General features: G+C 35.0%; 1 protein-coding gene across 2 annotated transcripts in view; it reads right to left on the reverse strand.

Annotated features, from left to right (window-relative positions):
• Positions 1 to 288: 288 nt before the first annotated feature.
• The window catches only part of LOC138712477 (growth factor receptor-bound protein 14-like), a 428407-nt gene continuing 404875 nt past the window's right edge, over positions 289 to 23820 (reverse strand). For both annotated transcript variants that reach the window (XM_069844332.1, XM_069844333.1), the window contains exons 8-12: positions 20233 to 20433; positions 15967 to 16047; positions 10299 to 10564; positions 8482 to 8575; positions 289 to 3727 (exon numbers count right to left, since the gene is read on the reverse strand). In XM_069844332.1, coding sequence (XP_069700433.1) covers positions 3533 to 3727; positions 8482 to 8575; positions 10299 to 10564; positions 15967 to 16047; positions 20233 to 20433 — 837 coding nt within the window. In that variant the 3' untranslated portion in view covers positions 289 to 3532. The remainder of the gene's footprint in view (positions 3728 to 8481; positions 8576 to 10298; positions 10565 to 15966; positions 16048 to 20232; positions 20434 to 23820) is intronic.

The raw sequence follows: 23820 nt of genomic DNA on the forward strand, positions 1-23820 counted from the left end.
CTTCTGCAATTATAGGCTATTTTCAGATTCACTAAAAGTTTCATAATTTGAGTAATTATCATAACAAAAAAGTGGCCGTTTTTTGTGCACTCCTGTGCCGTTTTTATGATAATGTCCACAAATATGAATTTTTCTCAGCCATTCTTTTTCCTATTTATTCTTGAATGTCAAATGAACGATATGAACTACAATCTTTGAAATGTCTACAACAAAAGTATTTTTTTAATTCCTTATGAGAAGTTAAATTTTCATTTTTTTAAGTAAAAAAAATTTTTTTCTTAATAAACTATAAATGTTACAGCAATAATTGTAGTTCATCTTGTTCACAAGTATGAAAGAAAGCTGCATGCAAAATTTTACTGCGGTATCTTGAAAATTTACCGAGTTATCACAAAAACAGTTTTGAAAAATACAAGTTATGGGAAATGAGCATTAAATATATCTTATGTGTGGAGACCTAAATAAACGCACGCTCGCATGTTTATGGTCATACCAACCAAAATATTGTATATATCGTAAAAATTCCTTCACTGACATAAAGATAAATGTCCAATCTTTATATAAAAAATAAATTGAAAAATGACTTTTTTTGACCGCCAAATCTGTATATCCTCCCTTAAAGCACCTATAATCTTTGTTAACACACGAAACCACTTGCACTATACTAAAAAGGACAAGAATTGGAATTTATTTTCCTGGTAATCATTTTAAATAACGTTATACCTGTATCATTTAGATCACACATAGAATTCAGCTACCATGTAAGTGAGAGGAATACAAATAAAAAATGATTTTATACTTAAAAACAAAGCTGAACTGTTAAAACTCCTATACATTTAATACTGTTGCAAAAACTGTTTTGGTTTTTTTTTTATTAAAGACACATAGCGTGGAATTCATTGTAAAAATAGTTTAATGTTTTCAAGGCCCTATAATTATGGAAGAAAATACAGAGAAATTCTATTATAACTACAGAATAAAGGTATATTAAATTTTATTGCCACAGGAGTAGTTCAGTCAGCAGACTGTTGCCTGCTGATTCAGAGCTGATTATCTATCTGGTTGCGTTTTCCCGAGTTTTTCCCAACCATAAGACGAATATTAGGCAATCTATGGCGAATCCTCGGCCCCATATCACCAAATGCCATATTGCTGTCACCAGGTCCATTGACATTATATAACCTATTAGTTGATACGGCGTCGAATTTTAATACACTTAACAAAATACATGAGGAATTTCAAACTCATTTTGGAAAGTTAATATCCTTCTAATCAGCGATAGAATCGCAACACAATGTCTATGTACATGATTTCGCTGTATTTTCCTCCTCGTTTAATACGAAGATTCAAATGTAAGTACACTAACACTTCCGAATATTTTAGGAGTTGCAGCACTAACAAATAAATCTTTTTTCCTTTGAAAGACATTCTAATATTAAAAATAAATTCTCCCAAAATATTCTATCGGAAAGTTGTACTTAACTAACATTGATCCTGCCATATGGTAGTCCAGCAAACGACACTATAAGCCTCGATAATGGAGGCATCTATCCTGAATCCCATTTCTCATTTGCCTTGTGTGACAAATCGGTCATTGATATGTGATGAAACAATTATTAAAATTTACTACACATTGAATGTAAATTATCACTCAATGGATTATTCAGGCACACAAAAATATAAAGTGAAAATTCTATTCTGTTATTATATTAATAAGAAAAATATTATGCATAGAAGAAAAATTTTAACAACACTAATTTATATTTACTTCACTAAAATTTCAGATTGAAATTATATAAAGTGCCCATATTCCAGGAAGCAAAAGAATTCCTGTAAGTTAAAGAGATTTGAATGTATTTATACAACATTTCAGAAGATACTGAAACTGTTCGACATTACATTGTTTATAGAGACACTTCAGTAGTTAATGTGTGAAAGCTCAGTGCACTAGTAATAAAATGTTTAAGGGGAGAGGATGGTATTTTTGGTGAAAAATGAGTAAATTTTCAACAAAAAAAAAAAAAAATCCTTTAAAATACTCTGTGGTATGTGTGGAATGCATAGCATAACATTTTGTGGGTATTTGTGCCTTTATCGGATGTTGAGTCGCCATGTTTAAACTTCCTGCGTTATGGATTTTTAAATCACTCGCCCACTTTTATTGTTGTTTCCGGTAAAATAAAATTTTCAAAAAAAAAAAAAAAATTTTTAAATACCCTTTGATATGTGTGGAATGCATTGCATAACATTTTGTGGGTATTTGTGCCCTTATCGTATATTGAGACGTCATTTTTAAACTTCCTGCGCTATGGATTTTTAAATCACATGCCCGCTTTTATCGGTTTCCAGTAACTTCATTTTTTTTTTGCTACATTGCCAGACAAAAATGGATATAATTTCTGAACTATTAAAGATACATTCATGAAATTTGGAACACACATTCTTTAGAAAATTAGGAAAATTTTCTCTGTAACAGAATTTTGTTAATTGATTTCATTTTAAAAATACGTCCGTTTGTTTGCAAGAAAGGAAATCAGAAAATTGTTATTAAGTTTTAATTGTTTATTTTACAAACATAGGGACTAATATCAAAATTCTTAACAGACAGTTTGTAGAACATGCTTTTGAAAATACATTGCAAAAAACTGTTTGAATCTATCTTTAAAAACGGTTTAGATATATCGGTGTTAGTACAATCCTGCATTGGGTATATCCTTTTCAAATTTGGGCCCACAAATAATTTTTTTTTTAATATATTTTTATCTGGTTGAGTTGCCACAGCTATGAGCTCTCTACATACAAAACATTAATATTTTACACCAAATAGGAAAAAAGTTTTAAAAATACCATCCTCTCTCCTTAAATGAATTTTCAAATATGAAACAATAATTTAATGTTTATCTCTGATTATGGTGATTGATAATCATAATAATGATAATAAAGTATAATTAATAACAAGATAACGATTACCACAAACAACAACTACAATAATAATGCCTAAAATGTATTGTTCATAACGAAATTAATTATTCTGAGTGATGATAGCCTCTCTACAACATAGTCTTACTTAAGATAATAAATAAGATAATATTTAAATATGTGCTATAAATTTTCTGAAGATGAAAATTCTGCTGGATCATTTCGTAATATAAAACTAACTTGATTACGAGCCAGGCGAGAATTGGAACAATTCTGTTGTTAAATTGAAGCTTGTCTTCGAAGTGCTGATGCCTTAAGGTTGAGAACCACTGCTTTGTGATTATTTGTAGAGGATTGTAAATAAATCTGTAAATCAACGTATCAAATAATACACTGTGTAAAATACATGAAGAGTATGGAGTCCCAGCGACATAAATAAAAATGCACGATGAAACACACAGAGTCAGGTCACTGAGTATCTTGTGAGATTCACCTCAGTCTTTGTTCACGTTAAGAAAATAAAAAGTTGCATATGTGTATCGACCCTGTATCAAAGTTTAATACTGTCTGAGTATGATGATTGTCTTGCGGTCCAAATGAAGCACTAGTGCTGTCAGAAGCTCGACGGGATGATCTGCTTCTCTGCATAGAGTGGTCCAGTAGGATTTTGCACCACGTAGTGTGTGAGTCGTGTTGGCAGACACCCAGCATTCAGTTGGTAGAACTCTACTAGCTGCAAGAGGTCGTAGAACTTGGTCACTCCACTGTCCAGAGAGTAGCACACTGAATCGCGCAGTGGATCCAGTACCTGCACAGGAAGGAGGAACATGATACATAATCACTATGATAAAGCATCAAATGTTGATGTTGATGTTACTGGAAACGGGAAATGCAAGAGCAATAACATTTTCGTGAGAAAACAAAATGAAGTGATGCATGCCAAGAATGGCTTGTGTCTTTGTGTGTGCGATCATCTTTGAAGAAAATGAATCCAAAGAAATAATTTCCAAGACACCAATTAGATGTAAACTGAAAATTTGAATTTTCATTTTGTTGGAGTATTGACCAATAAGCAGAGTACAAATAAGTATTGGATATAATGGGACCGTCAAATGCTTATCTACTAAGTTTAGTGTTTAAAAATGTATTAAATAATTTTGCTTGACTAGCGTTGGGTATTTTCATTTTGTTGGAGTATTGACCGATAAGCAGAGTACAAATAGGTATTGGATATAATGGGACCGTCAAATGCTTATCTACTAAGTTTAGTGTTTAAAAATGTATTAAATAATTTTGCTTGACTAGCGTTGGGTATTTTCATTTTGTTGGAGTATTGACTGATAAGAAGCAGAGTACAAATAGGTATTGGATATAATGGGACCGTCAAATGCTTATCTACTAAGTTTAGTGTTTAAAAATGTATTAAATAATTTTGCTTGACTAGCGTTGCTATTTTCATTTTGTTGAAGTAGTGACCAATAAGCAGAGTACAAATAAGTATTGGATATAATGGGACCATCAAATGCTTATCTACTAAGTTTAGTGTTTAAAAATGTATTAAATAATTTTGCTTGACTAGCATTGGGTATTTTCATTTTGTTGGAGTATTGACTGATAAGCAGAGTACAAATAGGTATTGGATATAATGGGACCGTCAAATGCTTATCTACTAAGTTTAGTGTTTAAAAATGTATTAAATAATTTTGCTTGACTAGCGTTGGGTATTTTCATTTTGTTGGAGTATTGACCGATAAGCAGAGTACAAATAGATATTGGATATAATGGGACCGTCAAATGCTTATCTACTAAGGTTAGTGTTTAAAAATGTATTAAATAATTTTGCTTGACTAGCGTTGGGTATTTTCATTTTGTTGGAGTATTGACCGACAAACAGAGTACAAATAGGTACTGGTATTGGATATAATGGGACCGTCAAATGCTTGTCTACTAAGTTTAGTGTTTAAAAATGTACGAGGGGGATCCAGGAAATAACGACCGTTCGCGCATACCTGCCGCGCAGCTGACTCCCCTTCCTTGTTTGAAGGTCAACTGGCTTCCTTAACATGTGTTCTCATAATGTTGTGTGTACTGGTTGCAACAAGTCGCCATTGTGCATTTTGTGTTACTTCAAAGTGAACGACGTGATTGATAATCCCGCCGACTGTGAGGTGAGGAGTGTGATTCGATATTTGAATGCCCGACATTTGAAACCTGCAGAAATTTACCGGCAATTGAAAGAAGTGTATGGTGATACTGTAATGAATGAAAGAAATGTGAGAAAATGGTGCGAAGTGTTCAACAATGGGCGAATAAATGTCCACGATGAAACTCGACCCGGACGCCCATCACTCATCACAGAAGACCTGAAGACTAAAGTGAACGACAGAATCTTGCAAGACAGGCACACATCACTCGACGAATTGCATATTACCTTTCCTGACATTTCTCGTTCTTTGCTTGGTGAAATTGTGTCGCAACATCTTGGCTACCACAAAATCTGTGCCCGCCCGCACACTGCTGCTTCAACTCGAGAATTGCTGGATCAATTCGGTTGGGAAATCTTTGATTATTCGCCCTATAGTCCAGACCTTGCTCCTAGCGATTTTCACCTTTTCACTAAGCTGAAAGACTTTCTGGGTGGTATGCGTTTTGGAAGTGATGAAGAGTTGAAGAAGACAGTGAACACCTGGCTTAATGAACTGGCGGCAAAGGAGTATAACACGGGAATTCTAAAGCTAGTGAACAGATACGACAAATGTTTAAATGTAGGTGGTGATTATGTAGAGAAGTAAAGGATGCTTCAGTTATGTAACAGACTTTGTTTTTTCAAATAAATATATATTTTTTTAATTATTACAACAAAACGGTCGTTATTTCCTGGATCCCCCTCGTATTAAATAATTTTGCTTGACTAGCGCTGGGTATTTTCATTTTGTTGGAGTATTGACCGATAAGCAGAGTACAAATAGGTATTGGATATAATGGGACCGTCAAATATTTATCCCATTATATACAATACCTATTTGTACTCTGCTTATCGGTGAATACTCCAACAAAATGAAAATACCCAACGCTAGTCAAGCAAAATTATTTAATACATTTTAAAATACTAAACTAAAGATACTAAAAGCCAATGCTAATATATGGTTTAACACACAATGTTTAGCAAACAGGGTTACACCTTAATATGCTACATTAAGGAACAAACCTTACTCATACCTTAGTAGATAAGCATTTGACGGTCCCATTATATCCAATACCTATTTGAAAATTTGAAGATAAGATTATCCAACAGATGATATCTTTCGACCATCTTGGTATCGAAATAATTATGCTCTTAAGTAGGGTTACCATCCGTCCAGCAAAAGGAGGACATGTCCTCTTTTTTAATCATTTTATCCTTTCTGGCAGACATTTAAAAAAAAATTGAAATGTCTGGCATTTCGCATTTCAACTAGAATTAATATGAATATTGAATAATGTGCGATATTATGCATAGAATATCTAAACAAATGGTGAAAATCTATGAAAGAATTTAACTGTTTTCAATGGTTGAAGCTGGAGCACATAAAAAAAACATAAAATATGATGACCTATTGACATGCATTGAATTCTTACATTTTAAAAATGTCACTATTCATGATTCTAAGCTATTTTATCAATTTTACTCTTCAATGTACAAAGATATGCCAGAAGGAGAACCTACGACCTATCACCGAAAGTACTCCCCCCATCGAGACTGCTATATATATATACGAGCTCGCAGACTATTTCCTTATCCAACTGCTCTGAAGATGACCACAACACAATAGTCGAAACGTCAGCCACCAACACCAAGACAACGCGGTAGAAGCCCCGAAGCTTATCCACACACCATGTACACCAGCCACGGAAGCCTACGCGAACACATGCCAATTAAGTTAATCTGGACAAAGATTTAAGTTTAGATAAACAATGGAACAAATTCAAATCCAATAGTTCTGCGAGCACTGAAACTTTCTCAGAATTCTTAAAAATATGTCAGTTCTATTTATTTATCCCAAGTCACAACGAAAGTGCTGAGAGAGTATTTTCCCTAATATCTGCTCAATGGACAAAAGAATGGGGCAATCCAAAGAACGAAATCGCATGCTAATGGAGACAGTCAGAGGTATCATCATGGTGAAATATAATTTCAAGGACATGTCCTGTGAACAGTTCCATAGTTATTTGTTACAAGATATAAGTTTGTCTCTTCAGGCTCTTGTGCACAAAGTGGGCTCCACCGATAAGAAGGGTACAGATGTAATACTGATCCAGCAACTAGTGAGAAAACTAAGGTGAGCCATTGTTTTTATCTTTAATTTTATTCATACCAATTTTTAAAAAGTCCTCCTTTTTTCAGCAATGTCCTCTTATTTTAGATTCCATGTCCTCCTATGGAATTTCTTCTCATGGTAACCCTACTCTTAAGGGGAGAGGATGGTATTTTTTTTAACTTTTTTCCTATTTGGAGTAAAATATTAATTTTTTGTATGTAGAGAGCTCATAGCTGTGGCAACTCAACCAAATAAAAATATTTTGAAAAAAAAAAAATTATTTGGGGGCCCAAATTTGAAAAAAAAAAAAAATATACCTAATGCAGGATTGTACTAAAACCGATATATTTAAACCGTTTTTAAAGATAGATTCAAACAGTTTCTTGCAATGTATTTGCAAAAGCATGTTCTACAAACTGTCTTTAACAGAATTTTGATATTAGTCCCTACGTTTGTAAAATAAACAATTAAAATTTAATAACAATTTTCTGATTTCCTTTCTTGCAAACAAACGGATTTATTTTTAAAATGAAATCAATTAACAAAATTCTGTTACACAGAAAAGTTTCCTAATAGTCTAAAGAATGTGTGTACTAAATTTCATGCATCTATCTTTAATAGTTCAGAAATTATATTCATTTTTGTCTGGCAATGTAGCAAAAAAAAAGGAAGTTAATGGAAACCGATAAAAGGGGTCGTGTGATTTAAAAATCCATAGCGCAGGAAGTTTAAAAATGACGTCTCAACATCCGATAAGGGCACAAGTACCCACAAAATGTTATGCAATGCATTCTACACATATCAAAGGGTATTTTAAAGAAAAAGAATTTTGTTTTGAAAATTTAATTTACCGGAAACAACAATAAAAGTGGGCGAGTGATTTAAAAATCCATAACTCAGGAAGTTTAAAAATGGCGACTCAACATCCGATAAAGGCACAAATACCCACAAAATGTTATGCTATGCATTCCACACATATCACAGAGTATTTTAAAGAATTTTATTTTTTTTTAAATTTACTCATTTTTCACCAAAAAATACCATCCTCTCCCCTTAAGCATAACAAAAAAAAAAAAAAAAAAAAACTCTTCTCTTCTCAAGTGGTTCCCGTTTAAAAAGAAGTAAGTGAAACAAGGTCTGCAAGAAAACGAATCATTTTCCTTGCAGTAAAGAAAAGGTCTTCATTTAAATGTAAAAAACTGGTCACCATGCTGCACCCTTTTTTATGACACCTCTATACGTCACTGTGTAGTTCTATACTTACAGGCTGTATCTGAGTGTGTAAGACTTTTCCACTGCATTTGAATGTCAGCACAAATGACCCTGGATTGCTTCTGCTCTCCCGCACAAGGAATACTCTGCAAAACCACATCCATATGACCATGTTAGACCCAGTTTACTACTCTCAGACACTGAGTTAACGCAAATGAATAATTTATTTTCGTAAATGCAACTGAAGACTTTTTATGATTTGAAACACACGTTTTTACATTCCAGATATTTATTATTTTGACTTGTGATGCTAAGAAGTCTCAAGAAATAATTAATTTGGTAGGTTGCTTATCAATACCAGACACCTGAAAATTAAGTCAATGACACATCTCAATTGTTCTTGACTTAATTAATGTCTATTTTCAGTCTATGGACCTCGTACATGCATGTATGAGTACATTAGTGGGTTTGTTATACAATGAAACTGTTGATCTGTGAGATATCTATATAAACATAATATTTCCATTCTTTTACTAGAAGACACCAGTTGTTCTCAGTGGTGTTGCGATTACCATATTATCTGATGGATTTGAGATTCGTGGGTTCAAATCTAGTCGAGGACGATGGATTGTAAAGAGCGATAAAATTCTTAGCATGACTATCATCTGAATGATGTAAGGGGTTGTTGGACAATAACTTCATTTAGGTTAAAATTACATAAATTCTTTCTTAACAGATTAATTACTGATTAATATTTGTTACTTATAATGAAACTAATATCTGTCCATTCTTATTATTACCATTAATTTCCATAAATAGTAGAATACAAAACTTCTAATGGCAAAATCTTATTACATTAATATTCTCATTATATCAATATATTTTAGATTTATATTCTGCCCTCTATAACATAGTTCTAGTAAACTTCTATTAAATTAATTCTCTTCATTTTAACCAACTAGCTATCTCAACTTAATTATAATTCAAATTCTCTTATAGTACAACAAAGAAAAAATAATAAACCCAACTCAAAAGAAACTACACAGTAAAATAAGGCAACATAAACCAAACTAACATTTATATAGATAGGCCTATATATGTATATCGTATGACCAACATATTTTATTTTCGAATAAGGGAAGAAATTCAAGCATTCCTATTTATTTATTTATTTTTTATTTTATTGGGTTATTTAACAACGCTATATCAACATCTAGGTTATTTAGCGTCTGAATGATATGAAGGTGATAATGCCGGTGAAATGAGTCCGGGGTCCAGCACCGAAAGTTACCCAGCATTTGCTCGTATTGGGTTGAGGGACAACTCCGGAAAAAACCTCAACCAGGTAACTTGCCGTGACAGGGATTCGAACCCGGGCCACCTGGTTTCGCAGCCAGACTCGCTGACTGTTACTCCACAGGTTTCCTATTTATAAACATCGTGTGCATCTTTAATATATTTTAGACAAGAATTTCAAGTTTCCATATTTATGAACATTGTGTGCATTTTCTGTTCAAATTACAAGAAATTCAAGCCTCCATAGACTTGTAATCATCATGTGTAATTCACCATACTATTCTGACTTCAGGATTTTAATTCACCATGATATGGTTCAAGCTGTCGTCGTCATTGTTGCCACCGCCGCTGCCACTACCACCCCCATCACCACCACCACCACCACCACCACCACCACCACCACTATCACAATCATGATCACAGCTCACAATGGATCCCGATCTCCCTCAGTAATAGTTGCATTATATATCTCATAAAAGTACTCAACAAAATAATAATATTGTCTATTTATCAAAGTCAAATTTAAATTCCGGACTCTGATGGCAATTGTATAATATTGCAGACAGTGCTCACCCATCCACAGTGCCATGCCGGCTAATGAGCTGGGCTGCTTGGTCCCGCGTCATGCCACTGTGGAACCAGGGCTGTGTGATGTGAACCCCAGACTTTAGCCCTCCTGCAGACACTTTGAGGAGACTGGGACCACGTGCAGAAGGTCGCCAGCGCCTCTTCCATGAATAGCCTTCTGCCACAGCTATTGCCTTTGCCTCCTGGGGATCTTCTACAATGCGACCGACACTCCCTGTGAAGTCCATGGCCACGCGTGACCGGACACTCTCCTGCAAAAATCATGTGAAATGAGTTTAATTATTTTTCTGAAGTGCACTTCAACGCAAGAAATAGCCTGAAAATGTCTGAAATTGTTTTAGTAATCCCTTTGTGGAACACTGGATAAAGAACTACGGCATCTTCACTGCATACTTCAAAAAGTATTATGTAAGAGAGACTGTTGTATCCTGAAGTCAGAGTTTCTTGGAACACATCCTGGCTTCTAATCATCGAGTCAACTTACAGTCTATTCATATTCATGTTTAGCTTCAATAAACAGAACAATTTTTAGGAGTAGATTTGGCTGTTACCTTTGGGGAGGCCGAGACGTAGATGGAAGATAATATTAAAATGGATTTGAGGGAGGTGGAATGTGATGATAAAGACTGGATTAATCTTGCTCAGGTTAGAGACCAATGGTGGGCTTATGTGAGGGCGGCAATGAACCTCTGGGTTCCTTAAAAGCCAGTAAGTAAGTAAGTAAGATTTGGCTGTTAAAAAGTACTGTAAAGCTGTATCTAAAAGGTTAATTTTTCCATGCGTGTACATATGCAATCTGGGAAGAATATTGAAAGCATCAAATTTAAAATGCTCGTTCAATTAAGATGCATGAAGATTTTGTGTCTACATGGTGCGCCGTTTGAAAGTCATTTTTTTAGTAAGTTATTTTACGACGCTGTATCAAATCTCAGGTTATTTAGCATTTGAGTTAAATGAAGGTAATAATGCCGGTTCTTCACCTGTATTAGGAACATTAAATCCAGACGTTTGAGATGGGCAGGGCATGTATGGACGTATGGACGAAATGCACATAGAGTGTTAGTTGGGAGGCCAGAGGGAATAAGACCTTTGGGGAGGCCGAGACGTAGATGGGAGGATAATATTAAAATGGATTTGAGGGAGGTGGGATATGATGATAGAGACTGGATTAATCTTGTACAGGATAGGGACTGATGGCGGGCTTATGTGAGGGCGGCAGTGAACCTCCGGGTTCCTTAAAAGCCATTTGTAAGTAAATAAGTAAGATAATGCCAGTGAAATGAGTCTGGGGTCCAGCACCGATAGTTACCCAGCATATGCTCATATTGGGTTGAGGGAAAATCCCAGAAAAAATCTCAACCAAGTAACTTGCCCCGACCGAGATTCAAATCCGGGCCACCTGGTTTCGCGGTCAGACGCGCTAATCGTTACTCCACAGGTGTAGACATCATCTTCACTACGTATATATTTTAATTACTATTAAATATCAATCTTGTATGTATTGCTTGAATGCGCAAAGTTGAAAGAAAAGTCTAACCGTGTAGATGCATCTTAAGGTCACTATTATTTTTGTGCACTGGTTCATTTCCATTTTTTGTGTGACTTTTTACCGAGAAGCATTATCGTACTTTTTCTTTTCGTAAGTCTGAAATAAGAAATTACCTTTAAATTTAGTAATTGAAACATCTTTGAATTTCAGCCGATGAATGTGGAATATTTAATTTTGGAGATTTGTGAGCTACTCGTACGTTTTTGTTGTTGTTAAAATTGTGTTTACTTTCTGCGGAAGGTTATCGTGAATAATGGATAGTGAAATTAAAAAAAATATATATATTAAATAGGGCTACACCAGATAGCACTGTAGGCTATTTGCAGCATTCTTTTGTTTTGCAGGTTTTGTTCGTGTGCATTCTGAAGACAGTTTAAATCTGTTTTATATTTTTGTAGTTTATTTCTTTGTATTTACATGAATATCTGAATTACCCCTGTGAAATTCGAAGACAAGTAGCCTACATTCAGCATTTTATGGTAAGTGAAATATAATATTCGCTTGAAACATAAAATAATATAACCTAGAAAAGGAAAAACATGTTCCCGTCATTTCCGACAAATAAAAAGCAAAACACTGTTTTCACCTTATAAAACTACCCTACAATCAAGAGTCCTTATTTAAAAATCCGCCCAGTAGTCAATCTCCATAATTACCCCGAATTTTTTTTGTCAAATATCATTCCTTGTATTTATTTATAATTCGGAAGTTAATATCTTTGTGCGACCTTTTCTGTTAATTAGCAGATGTATGTAATAATAATAATTTTGCATAGAAATATTAATCAAATGCATGATTGACCTGATTTTGTAATTGTGGAATCTTTTTCTTGTTCAAGATGCATTGGCTTAATGTTTCTTGAAACAATTTTTAAATTATATAAAAATATAAATTATATCATAAAGATGAGAAATTTAATTATATTCAATAAATATAGTTGATTTAATCTGGAATGAGAAATTTAAAAGACGAAATTAATAATTGCAGTTACACTGAGGGACAAGTGTAAAAAATAGTTCTTAGGTATAGTGGGCTCAATTTTGTAGCAGATCTTTTAATGATTTCTGTCAGACACTAATATATATATATATATATAGAGACACACACACACTTTTTAGTAGTGGTAATTAGATAGGTACTGGTTTTCATTCAATATTCAATTAGGAAGTTAATCCAGGAATCTCATGATATTTTCATTGTGAAAGTTCATATACTTTAACAAGAAAATATATTTACAGCACACACTAATATGTTTAACAATTAAATGAATGAATATGAATGTTAAAAATGAAATACCTATACGTATAAAATGTTGGAACTTTCACAAACACATATTCAGTCATAACAAATTGAATAAACATAGTATGGTAACAGCATTTTGCTCATCATAGTATTGTTCTGTATCTGTGTGCGTGCGTGTGATGGCTCGGTGCCAAACCTACATTAGAAAACTGAAATACAGCTGTATCTTATGCAATGTTAATTACAACAGTAGCATTTAAAATGTTCTTATAATATGTCCACTTATTTAATTACGTTCATTGTTGTGGTTTTAAATTTTGATTGATAACCTTCTTAGTAAGTTACTCTGCCACAAAAGATGAGACTTCTTACATGCTTCCAACATACAACTTATGAAATACATTTTTAAATACACCATTTTGACATTTAGAAGCTTTGCACTTGTGAAACATCAGAGGCTGCAACATTAACCAGATACTGTAATGTGATGACTCACGTTTGCTTTGTGATGGATTTTATAGCTGGTTTCTATAGCGATTAGATATCGGGAGACTAAAATAAGCCAAGACTGTGTGCTATAATATCTTAGCATAAACACACACCACTAGGAGGTCTAGAAAAGTTTTGACTATGAGGGGTACACATTATCAACTATAGGAATTGGAAAGATTCGTTCTTTGTTTTCCAATTGCATCTAGCTTGTGGTTTTAAGCTACTATTTGCATTCTGTCATTCCAATATAAAGCTGTTAGATCTTTGCCATGTGTGGTTAAACTTTCACATGATGATGATTGTACTGTCTTGTTTGCAGATGAATCCAAAACTTCTATATTTCTATAAAACTTCAGCAAGCCAGTCGGTATCTTGTTCCTTTTCTTACTTTGTTTTCCTTTAATAATTTTTGTAGAGGAATTTTTTTTCTCTTATACCTGCAAGTGTTTGTCTTTTGTTTGTTGAATGTTAATGATAGATATTTTCTGTTTTCTTGTTCTTTGTATTTTTTCTCATTACTTATATGAAGTACAAAAAAAAAAGTATTGTGATTTCGAGATTTTAAAGGAAAGACAAGTCTTCAGCATACCAGATAACATAATACATCACCTGTTTATTTACAGCAGTTTCACATAAACTAGCTATTAAGCAGTTTTGTCAAATGTATAATGTTCAGTACCTACGAGCGAATTTAACAGGAAATAATAAAAAGCAATGTTAAAATTTTTACTAATAAATTAGAGATCTTGATTAAAAAAAAATGGCGATTTACTCGAAAAAAGTTTCTTGCAGAAATATTTTTTATTACATTATATAAAGTGAAAAATGATAGGCTACGATACAGTAAGTTAGTATGCCTTTAAAGCTTTGTGTGTTGGAGAAATTTATTTTTACATAATAATTATAACCTCAATCAAAAACTTCATCCGATGCAACAAATTAGAACATGAATATATCTATACGAATTGTTTGTCAAAATTAACGTAACTCTAGTCGTTACTTAAATTTGCTTACTTACTTATTTACTTATGGCTTTTAAGGAACCTGGAGGTTCACTACTGCCCTAACATAAGCCTGCCATCGGTCCCTATCCTGAGCAAGATTAATCCAGTCTACCATTATATTCCACCTCCCTCAAGTCTATTTTAATATTATCCTCCCATCTACGTCTCGGTCTCCCCAAAGGTTTTATTCCTTCCAGCGTCTCAACTAACACTCTATATGCATTTCTGGATTCGCCCATACATGCTACATGCCGTGCATCTCAAACGTCTGGATTTCATCATCATCATCATCCTTCACGAATTAGGCCTCTGTAGACCTGTTTCGGCCCCATCTAGCAGTCTTCTTAAAGCAGGTGAAGAATACAATGCATGCAGTTCTGCAGAGGTTTCAAGTGTAGAGAATGTAAATGAATTGAAATAGGTAGGTGGGTAGATGGATGGATGGATTGATGAGTAAATGAATGAATGAATGAATGAATAAATGAATTAATAAATACTGTAAATAAATTTGAGCAGGATAGTTTAATGGAGACAGATTCTAGCAATTCAGATGGTATGGTCATGTTATGCTAACTCAAGAAGTAAACATAGAATATGAATAAGAAGTTTAAATGATAGATTATGTATGTACCGAGATAACTGGAGGAAGAATATTTTGATTGAGGAAACCATAAATACATTGACGAATACCTAAAAAATAAAAATTCATAGGCGAATCTGGAAGGAGTTGTATTAGCACTAGGATGTTTTTAGAGAGAAAGGTTTCTAGTAATGTATATTATTTTACTAGAACTGTAAAGAAATTGTGAAGTCCTTTGCTGTCGATCAAGTGGTTGCGATGTTAAATGGAAATTCAGCAAGCCTGTGATTCCCAGCAGGGGAATGGAGATTTATGTATCTCCCTTAGAGACTAGATGCGTGTTCTTCGACGTGCGTTGTCTTGGTCGCTGGATTTGCGTCCTGACTACATGATAAAAGACTACTTTTAGTACTGGTACGAGGATGAAATAGAGTTAAGTATCCAGATCTTGAAAGTAGATGACGATGATGAAGGAATTTTGAGAATTTATAGAATTTGTTTGTATGTCATAAATGCATAGGGTTAATTACTAAAGTGTAGATATTAGCTACTCAAATTGAGATAAAATATTTTTATGCATTGTTGAATTTTGTGGCTTAAAATTTTTTACTGATAATCGAAAAGAAACAAACCATTGGAACACGCCGGAAAGTTGTATGTGATCCAATCTATGCAGTGCTCCATCCCTTATTGTGTGTCCGTTGGTTGAACCATGACGGGAGAATCACTGGAGCATTGCACGCTGCATAATGCACATGACCTTGGAAACTGTTATGTAATACTTACACTTGGTACGGAACATGTGATGCTCTCCATTTGTTGCTTGTTCTTGAAGGCCCGGTAGTTCTCCCGCAGCTGTTTACCATACTGCAACAAGAGTACCAACCCAATTTAAATACCTCGATACAATGATCACTGTTCCTTGACACACCCATGGTATCAATGGATATGATGTTACAATTGTTCTTTGTTCTGTGATACAGAATGCGGTGGTTGTCTGCTTCACCTTCCACACAAGAGTTAGCTTAGGTTAAAGATACTAGGAAATACAAGAATGCAACTCAACCATTTCAAGTGAGGAGACCAATTCGATGGCTTCCTTTTTATCAATCAATATTTATTTTTTATTTCAGTTGATTATTTTACGACGCTTTATCAACATCTTAGGTTATTTAGCGTCTGAATGAGATGAAGGTGATAATGCCGATGAAATGAGTCCGGGGTCCAGCACCGAAAATTACCCAGCATTTGCTCATATTGGGTTGAGGAAAAACCCCGGAAAAACCTCAACCAGGTGACTTGCCCCGACCGGGAATCGAACCCGGGCCACCTGGTTTCGCGGCCATACGCGCTAACCGTTACTTCACAGGTGTGGACTATCAATCGATATCATTTATTACAAAAATACATATTAAATAGGCCTATAATATAAATATAATAAAACAACAATGGACATATTAAAACAAGAAATGAAATGAATTCACGCCGTATGAGTAACGCTCGTGGTCGTGGGTTCTGTTTGAAAGTAAGTAAATAAGGTAAATGTATAAATTGAAAATAAAATTATTGAACAAAAAAAATGCATTTAATTCCCTTGGTTGCAATATATCTTATCTGGAAAAATATATAACGCACTTAAAACACAACAGATTGAAATACAGTGCATACATTTTATCTTTCCACGCACGCATGTGTGCAGTTGCGCTCTACATCTGCGAATGTGGAAAGATTAAACCGTAATGAGCAGATTAAAGGTGAAACTAGATTTTACTGTATATTCAATTTAGTCCGCCGAGTTAGCTCTGTGGTAGCGCGTGTGCCTCCAGACTAGCCCGCTCGGGTTCGATTCCCGGCGGGGTTAGAGATTTTCATGTAAAATTTCTACCTCGGGACTAGAAGAGATGGCGGTGCACAACTTCTAATCACTAAATTGTGCATCAATATGCCTCAGTTAAATCCCAAATCTCTCCGCAGTGCATATGGAGAGAAGGCATATATCAATCATTGTTGATAGTGATTCGTCTGTCGGATGGGGATGTTAAGCCTGGTGACCCTCTTGGTGCTATTTGACAGGAGTAGGCTACGTGTCGGCACCGGGTTTCCTCTTCTCCCTTCCTCACTATCTCATCCTCACCCATTCTCTATACTACACTTACACAAACACGCATCCTAGTATACGACATGCGCGCGTGTGTGATTGATTGATAGATTTCACGAGGATTAGATTCGGGATGTATCCTTGCACTTAGGCCATTTAGGCTCATTGTACGCTCTATATGCGATGACTGTTAAAGTCCAATGAATGGCCCAGTGGCATTCGTGAATGCGACACTGACAGGAGGGCTATCCTTCCTGGATCCTAAAGATAAGGTTTCATGGGCTACTGACGAGCCTGAACCCAGAGCCTAGAGGCGCAAGTTCTTACAACCTAGATCAGCATCGGATACTCGTACTATCTTCAGACATCACTCCAGCCTATTTTTATTATTACAGAACCATACCAAGCTTTCATTGCACCCTTAGTAATTGTCCAGTTGTCAAAAGACATTCTAATCATAGCTTTGGTACTCTGATTAGCTTTTGGATATAAATGTATTGTCTTCAGGTGGTTATTAGTTGTGGAATTATTATTTGTAAATATTATATTTATGGAACTCAACAGGCTATTTTATGACAAAAATACAGCAAAACTATTTTTCAGAAAGATTACTGCTTTATTATTTGACATTATCACGTTAGAGGCATTAGTAAATAAGATCTTTATGAAACAAAACAGACTACCCACTTTATCGCGAAAATGCCATATAAAGTATTTTCCAAAAATTACTCAATTACTAGCGAAGTAGATTTTTTTTTTGTACAATCCGTGGCCTGCTCCCCAGCGTTGTGCAACTCACTTTCACTCCTTTGTTCGCCGCGAGGAAAATCAATGTTAAAGAAGTTAAATTTAGTCTCGATTTCAATTAATATTTGAACATAAAGTCAAGAGTTCCTCTTCGGTAAACAACCTGAAGTACCTGTCGACGTCAAGGAAAAACGAAAATTGTCTTCGCACATGTTAATAATAATAATAATAATGATAATAATAATAATAATAATAATAATAATAATAATAATAATAATAATAACACATTAATCAATTTTGATGACTTGGGTCGAGCATCCCACATGCTAATAGACAAAACACAGTTTAAAAAGCCACCCATTTGTAATTGGGGGAAAAATTTAAGTCCCTCAATGTTCTTCGCTAGTTCTTTAAGAAAAACAATTTATGACTGAAATGATAGTAAATCATAACAAACCAAATATTAATTTAATACAAAAAAGTAGAAAGTAATGAGAATTGAAATTCAGAAGATTCGAAAACAGAAAGAAGCTATTACGGTACCAACAGTTTTATCCGCAACAGGATTAATACCAAAATCATTTAAAACACAACTGCCAAAATGCCCATAACAACAAATTTAATATCGTGCTTAACACGTGAAAGCAATTATATTGCGGATATGCTTAGTCAAAATCAAGTTCATCAGTGTTTGCTGAAAACCTATGGCTTGGTGTAGGTAGACTGCTGAGAAGAGACAAAACCGAGAATAAAATGAAGCACATGATCATGATTATAATGATAAGAATAATAGGATGACTGTTAGTGATAGCTTTTGAAATTACACTTCATCGGTCGAAAAGTGGAATGACGTCATATAAATGAAATAGCCTATGTAAAAAGTTACTTCGATCATGAGTTGCGCTCTATATTTTCCGGCCATTTCTGAGCATGAGGGTACAGGATCTAGGGCATTTCATTACCGGAAAATTCGTCACCGTTATAGTTTGTCATCTATTTTTCGTCATTAGATTTTGGTCATCAGATACATTTTGTCATGTTTTTTGTCACTGAGGAGATTTTGTCACCGAAGATATTTCGACATCATATACATTTTGTCATCATTATTTATACTGAGGGAATTTTGTCATCAAAATAATACAGAAAATTACATTTAGGCTGTTTTATTATGAGTCAAAACCATCACTGTATAATTATTTTAGTGCTCTGTACTATCATGCATTTTGAAATTGCATACATTCATCCTGTTTTTATGGAGTTTCAACCAAAAGTTTCACTGAAGTTGTGACCTATGACACGTACTGTAGGTAACCAAGGATGTTATCTTCTGTTCTATAGGCTTCATACAATTCGTGCAATTCTGTTATCTAAGGACGTGTATTTCTTCTTTTTTTCTGGGCGGAGACTGACCTGCTTCTAATTTCTCAATGTCCCGATGTATTCTTGCAGTCTCCTCCTGTAGCAACTGAAGGACATGGTGTTTTGTCCATTAAAGTATTGAGATCTAAGCCACAAGATTGGGGTTTTTGTGGAGAATACCGAAGGCGTGAACTACATCATTCTCTGGTACAAAGACCAATGCAACCAAGGAATGAAACTGGCTTCTTAGTTCGGTGTTTTCTTCTTCAAGATATTTTCCTGTTTGAATACGTATCATTTTGCAAAGGTATCATGGGAAGCGACACGAAGGAGGGAAAATTGTGGTGGCGAATAGTGATGATGAAATTAAATTGGTGACAAAATATGGTGGTGACAGAAGTGAATCGGTGACAAAATGTAATGTGACGAAATCGCCAGGTGACGAAAAATCGGTAACGAAAAATTCCGGATCCCGAGGATACATACATAAGGGAATTTGGGAAAGAGCTCCATTTCTTGTAAATTTACCCTCTTCTCACGAGTTATCCCGGTCGGGTCAAGTTACCTGGTTGAGGTTTTTTCCGGGGTTTTCCCTCAACCCAATACGAGCAAATGCTGGGTAACTTTCGGTGCTGGACCCTGGACTCATTTCACCGGCATTATCACCTTCATTTCATTCAGACGCTAAATAACCTGAGATGTTGATACAGCGTCGTAAAATAACCCAATAAAATAAAAAATAAAAACATTCTCACGAGTTGTGCTGCAATTGTTGAGTAACAAGTGGAATATGTAGCTAATTAATGCACTGGATTACTCGCTAATTGGAATATAGGGTTCTTCCTTACCTTGGCGAGCCTCATGGCGGTGAGCCAGCAGTTTCGTGAGCGCTCAGACTCGCAGGCCAGGCAGGTGAGTGCGGCGCGACCCCCCGCCAGACACAGGCCGAACTCTGTGGGTGCTCGGAACTGGTTGCGCGCGTTCAGAGCCGCGTACACGTTGCACTCCGACAGCCGTGCCAACGCCTGCAACTCCGACACATCTCCAGTCTGCAACAAAAAAAAAAAAAACATTCTGTATAAAACTATCTTTGATTTCTGAGTTACAGTAGAGCGTCTCGTTTAGGCACAGTGAAAACGTAAGCAAATTGCAGGTAACTCTTTCATCGTATGATGACGCAGAATATCTGCATGGAAATATCATATGTACTTCGCTACATTAAATAATAATAATATATATGATTTAAGACGGCGCTTATTCCGTCGGATCCCGGCCAACTAGTCACTCATAACGAGTGCACCTCACCGCATGTGTGGACTTTAGTCCTACGTTCATAGACATCTATGACGTAGTACAGAGGGCGGCCACTAGAGGGAACCCAAGAGTTGGAACTTAATCTGAGACGATTCTGTCCGGCGCCGGGGTGGGTATCCGGTGTGGCTTAGTGGATAAAGCATCAGCACGTAGAGCTGAAAACCCGGGTTCAAATCCCGGCGCCGGAGAGAATTTTTCTCCGTTCCATTACTCTTTCATCGTATGATGACGCAGAATATCTGCATGGAAATATCATATGTACTTTGGTACATTAAAAAAAATAATAATATAAGTGTGATGGGAGGACGAGCCGTACGATAAACACGAAGGATGCACAAGGTTTTAGTTACAACATTTATGACTGAGCATTAATTGAAATAGTATTTTCCAAAACCATACAAAACAAAAGAACACAAATTTCATAACGTTATCATATACACATGTTTAACAAACAAGCAATTGTAACGTTGAAATAATTCAATATAACAAGTCAAATTTGGCTACTTATATAATGTTGCTTTCAAGTGGCATTTTTTACGGCCATGAATTTTATTTTCTGTATGACTAACATAATATCACCGTCTTCTATGGCCGAACTAACAAACTACAGTATATTGATCTGAAGTGACAACACTATTTCCTAACCATAATTACAGTACTGTAGTGTTTTGTTAATTCTTCTACCAGGAACCGGAATTTTATGTGCCGTAAATACATGATACGAGACATACGGCTTTAGGGGAGAGTCGGGTAGTATCGGACATCGGGTAATATCGGACAGTGCGTTTCTTTCATCTAGCACCATATGGTAGTACCTGAATGACATAGTTACGTTTCTCTATGCGACATCACAGAAACGTAACCATGTCAATCAGGTACTATCATCGTGTGGTAGATGAAAGGAACTCACTGTCCGATATTACCCGATGTCCGATACTACCCGACTCTCCCCTATATCTCACCAGAATAAGCCAAGTTATGGGTTTTATTGCTCTTCAGAATTAATCATTCTCTGCCGGGCTTGAGCCTTTGAACCTCGTATGCAGTATGTAACATTCAGACCGCCGAGGACTATACAGTTTATTTCAACCATATTTTGTTTCAAGATAATAAAGTACTACTTTACTTTCGACGATTTTGAGTTGTAGAGGCAAGGGTACTCGAAGAGGACTAAAAGGGTAATTTTTTTCATCCATGATATTGATAAATAATTAGTGTATGTTACTCATTAAGGATTAATACTGTGTTCCAAGTGCATTGCCTTGACTGAACATCTTCCCTTTGCTTCCACATAGCCAATTTCTGAGTCAATGTTTTCATATCTAACTGAAATAAAGAGACACGAAGCAGTTTAACCCAGAAAATGGTTTAATTGTAGCTATAAGTAAGCTGAGCCAAGAATGGTTTTACGGAAACCAGCTCAGTTTTTCCATTAAATTGTTTCTTAACCAGACTCACAGTTTCTTAACGCCTCAATTAATTTTTAATACTGTACAGTGTTTCCGCAAGACTCTAAACTTAATGTTATGTAGTTTTAAATAACAATAATTATTACAGAATTCCTGTATTTTTCAGTCAATACAATCAATTTATCAATTTCATAAGTTGGTATTTATTGCGTTGAATCCTCTACACTGCATTACTACAAAAATAACATGAGTATGTTAATAGAGGTGTATAATAGTAATTTTCACATTGGTTGTTACACATTAAAATTAGCTTCTTGTATTTTTTATATTTACTACGAGGGCACTTAAAATAATGGAAGCGTAAGGGGGTACGCTTACAGAAAAGGCTGAGAAACTCTGCTGTAAAGAATGTAATGGATTATTTGACAATTCTATATTAACATAATTATGTTCCTATAAATAAGATAAAACATCACGCATAGGTGTAATCTATTTTCGTAATTTTAATTAACATCATCTTTTTCATCTTAACCATCTTCTTCTTTCTCTTCATCATATTCTCTGAATCTTTCCAATCACAATCACATTCATCTTTGTCATCATCACCACTACCATCATCACCATAGTTATCGTACCATTTTCATTCTTCATCGTCACTTTCTTTCTTATTTTATCAACATCATCACCATTCACCATTATTATCAATCTCTAAACTTGGTTTAATTTATATCTGTTTCGACACCTACCCATGCGCAGGATTCTTCTGCTTATGTCCTTTTTGAGCACCCTACCAGTTTTCATTCTATCGTGTTGTAGTTTATTGCCTTGTGAAAGTTTGTTGTCCTGTATTTTCAAACTATTGTGTCAAGTACACACATACATCAAATGTTATGTTGTTGTTTAACCTTCAATGGAAAAAGTTTCTGTATGTCTTCATTCTCAATCTATTGAAAGATTTGTAACCTCGTACTGTTTTCAGAAATTTCATTCTCATATATTTTATAACATATGATTTTTGCATTGTGCGAGATGGGTTGGAACTATCATTATGTTATGTAATTTTGCTCCTTTTATCATTTTATCGTGGAAAATTTATCTTATTGTACCACATAGATATTGAAATAGTGATACTTTGTATTTTATAGCCTATAATAATAATAATAATAATAATAATAATAATAATAATAATAATAATAATAATAATAATAATAATCCGTGGCGCTACAGCCCGTGAAGGGCCTAGACCGACCAGCCGGCTGCTGACCTCACGCCCACATGCCGAAGCAGAGGTGAACGATCATCCAATCAGAATGGGGGTATCGTGTGGTTAGCACGATAATCCCCCCCCAGCCGTTATAGCTGGTATTCGCAACCGGATTTCGCTACCTATCGTAGCTCCCCAAGTGCATCACGACGCTGGGTGGGCACCGGTCCCATACACTAGCCGAAATTTCATGAGAAAATTTCTTCTCCCATGAGGACTCGAACCAGCGCGCACTCATTCCGTAACGCGAGTCTTAGGCGGGATGCCTAATGAAAATTAATAATAATAATAATAATAATAATTATTATTATTATTATTGTTATTACTACTACTACTATTATTATTATTATTATTATTATTATTATTATTATTTAAATTTGTCCTGTTAATGGTTACGTGAGCCCAAAATACCCTGTACCATAGGAGTCATTCATACTTTGATTTCTCAT

This window comes from Periplaneta americana, chromosome 13 (genome assembly GCF_040183065.1).
Source record: "Periplaneta americana isolate PAMFEO1 chromosome 13, P.americana_PAMFEO1_priV1, whole genome shotgun sequence".
NCBI classification, from domain to species: domain Eukaryota; kingdom Metazoa; phylum Arthropoda; class Insecta; order Blattodea; family Blattidae; genus Periplaneta; species Periplaneta americana.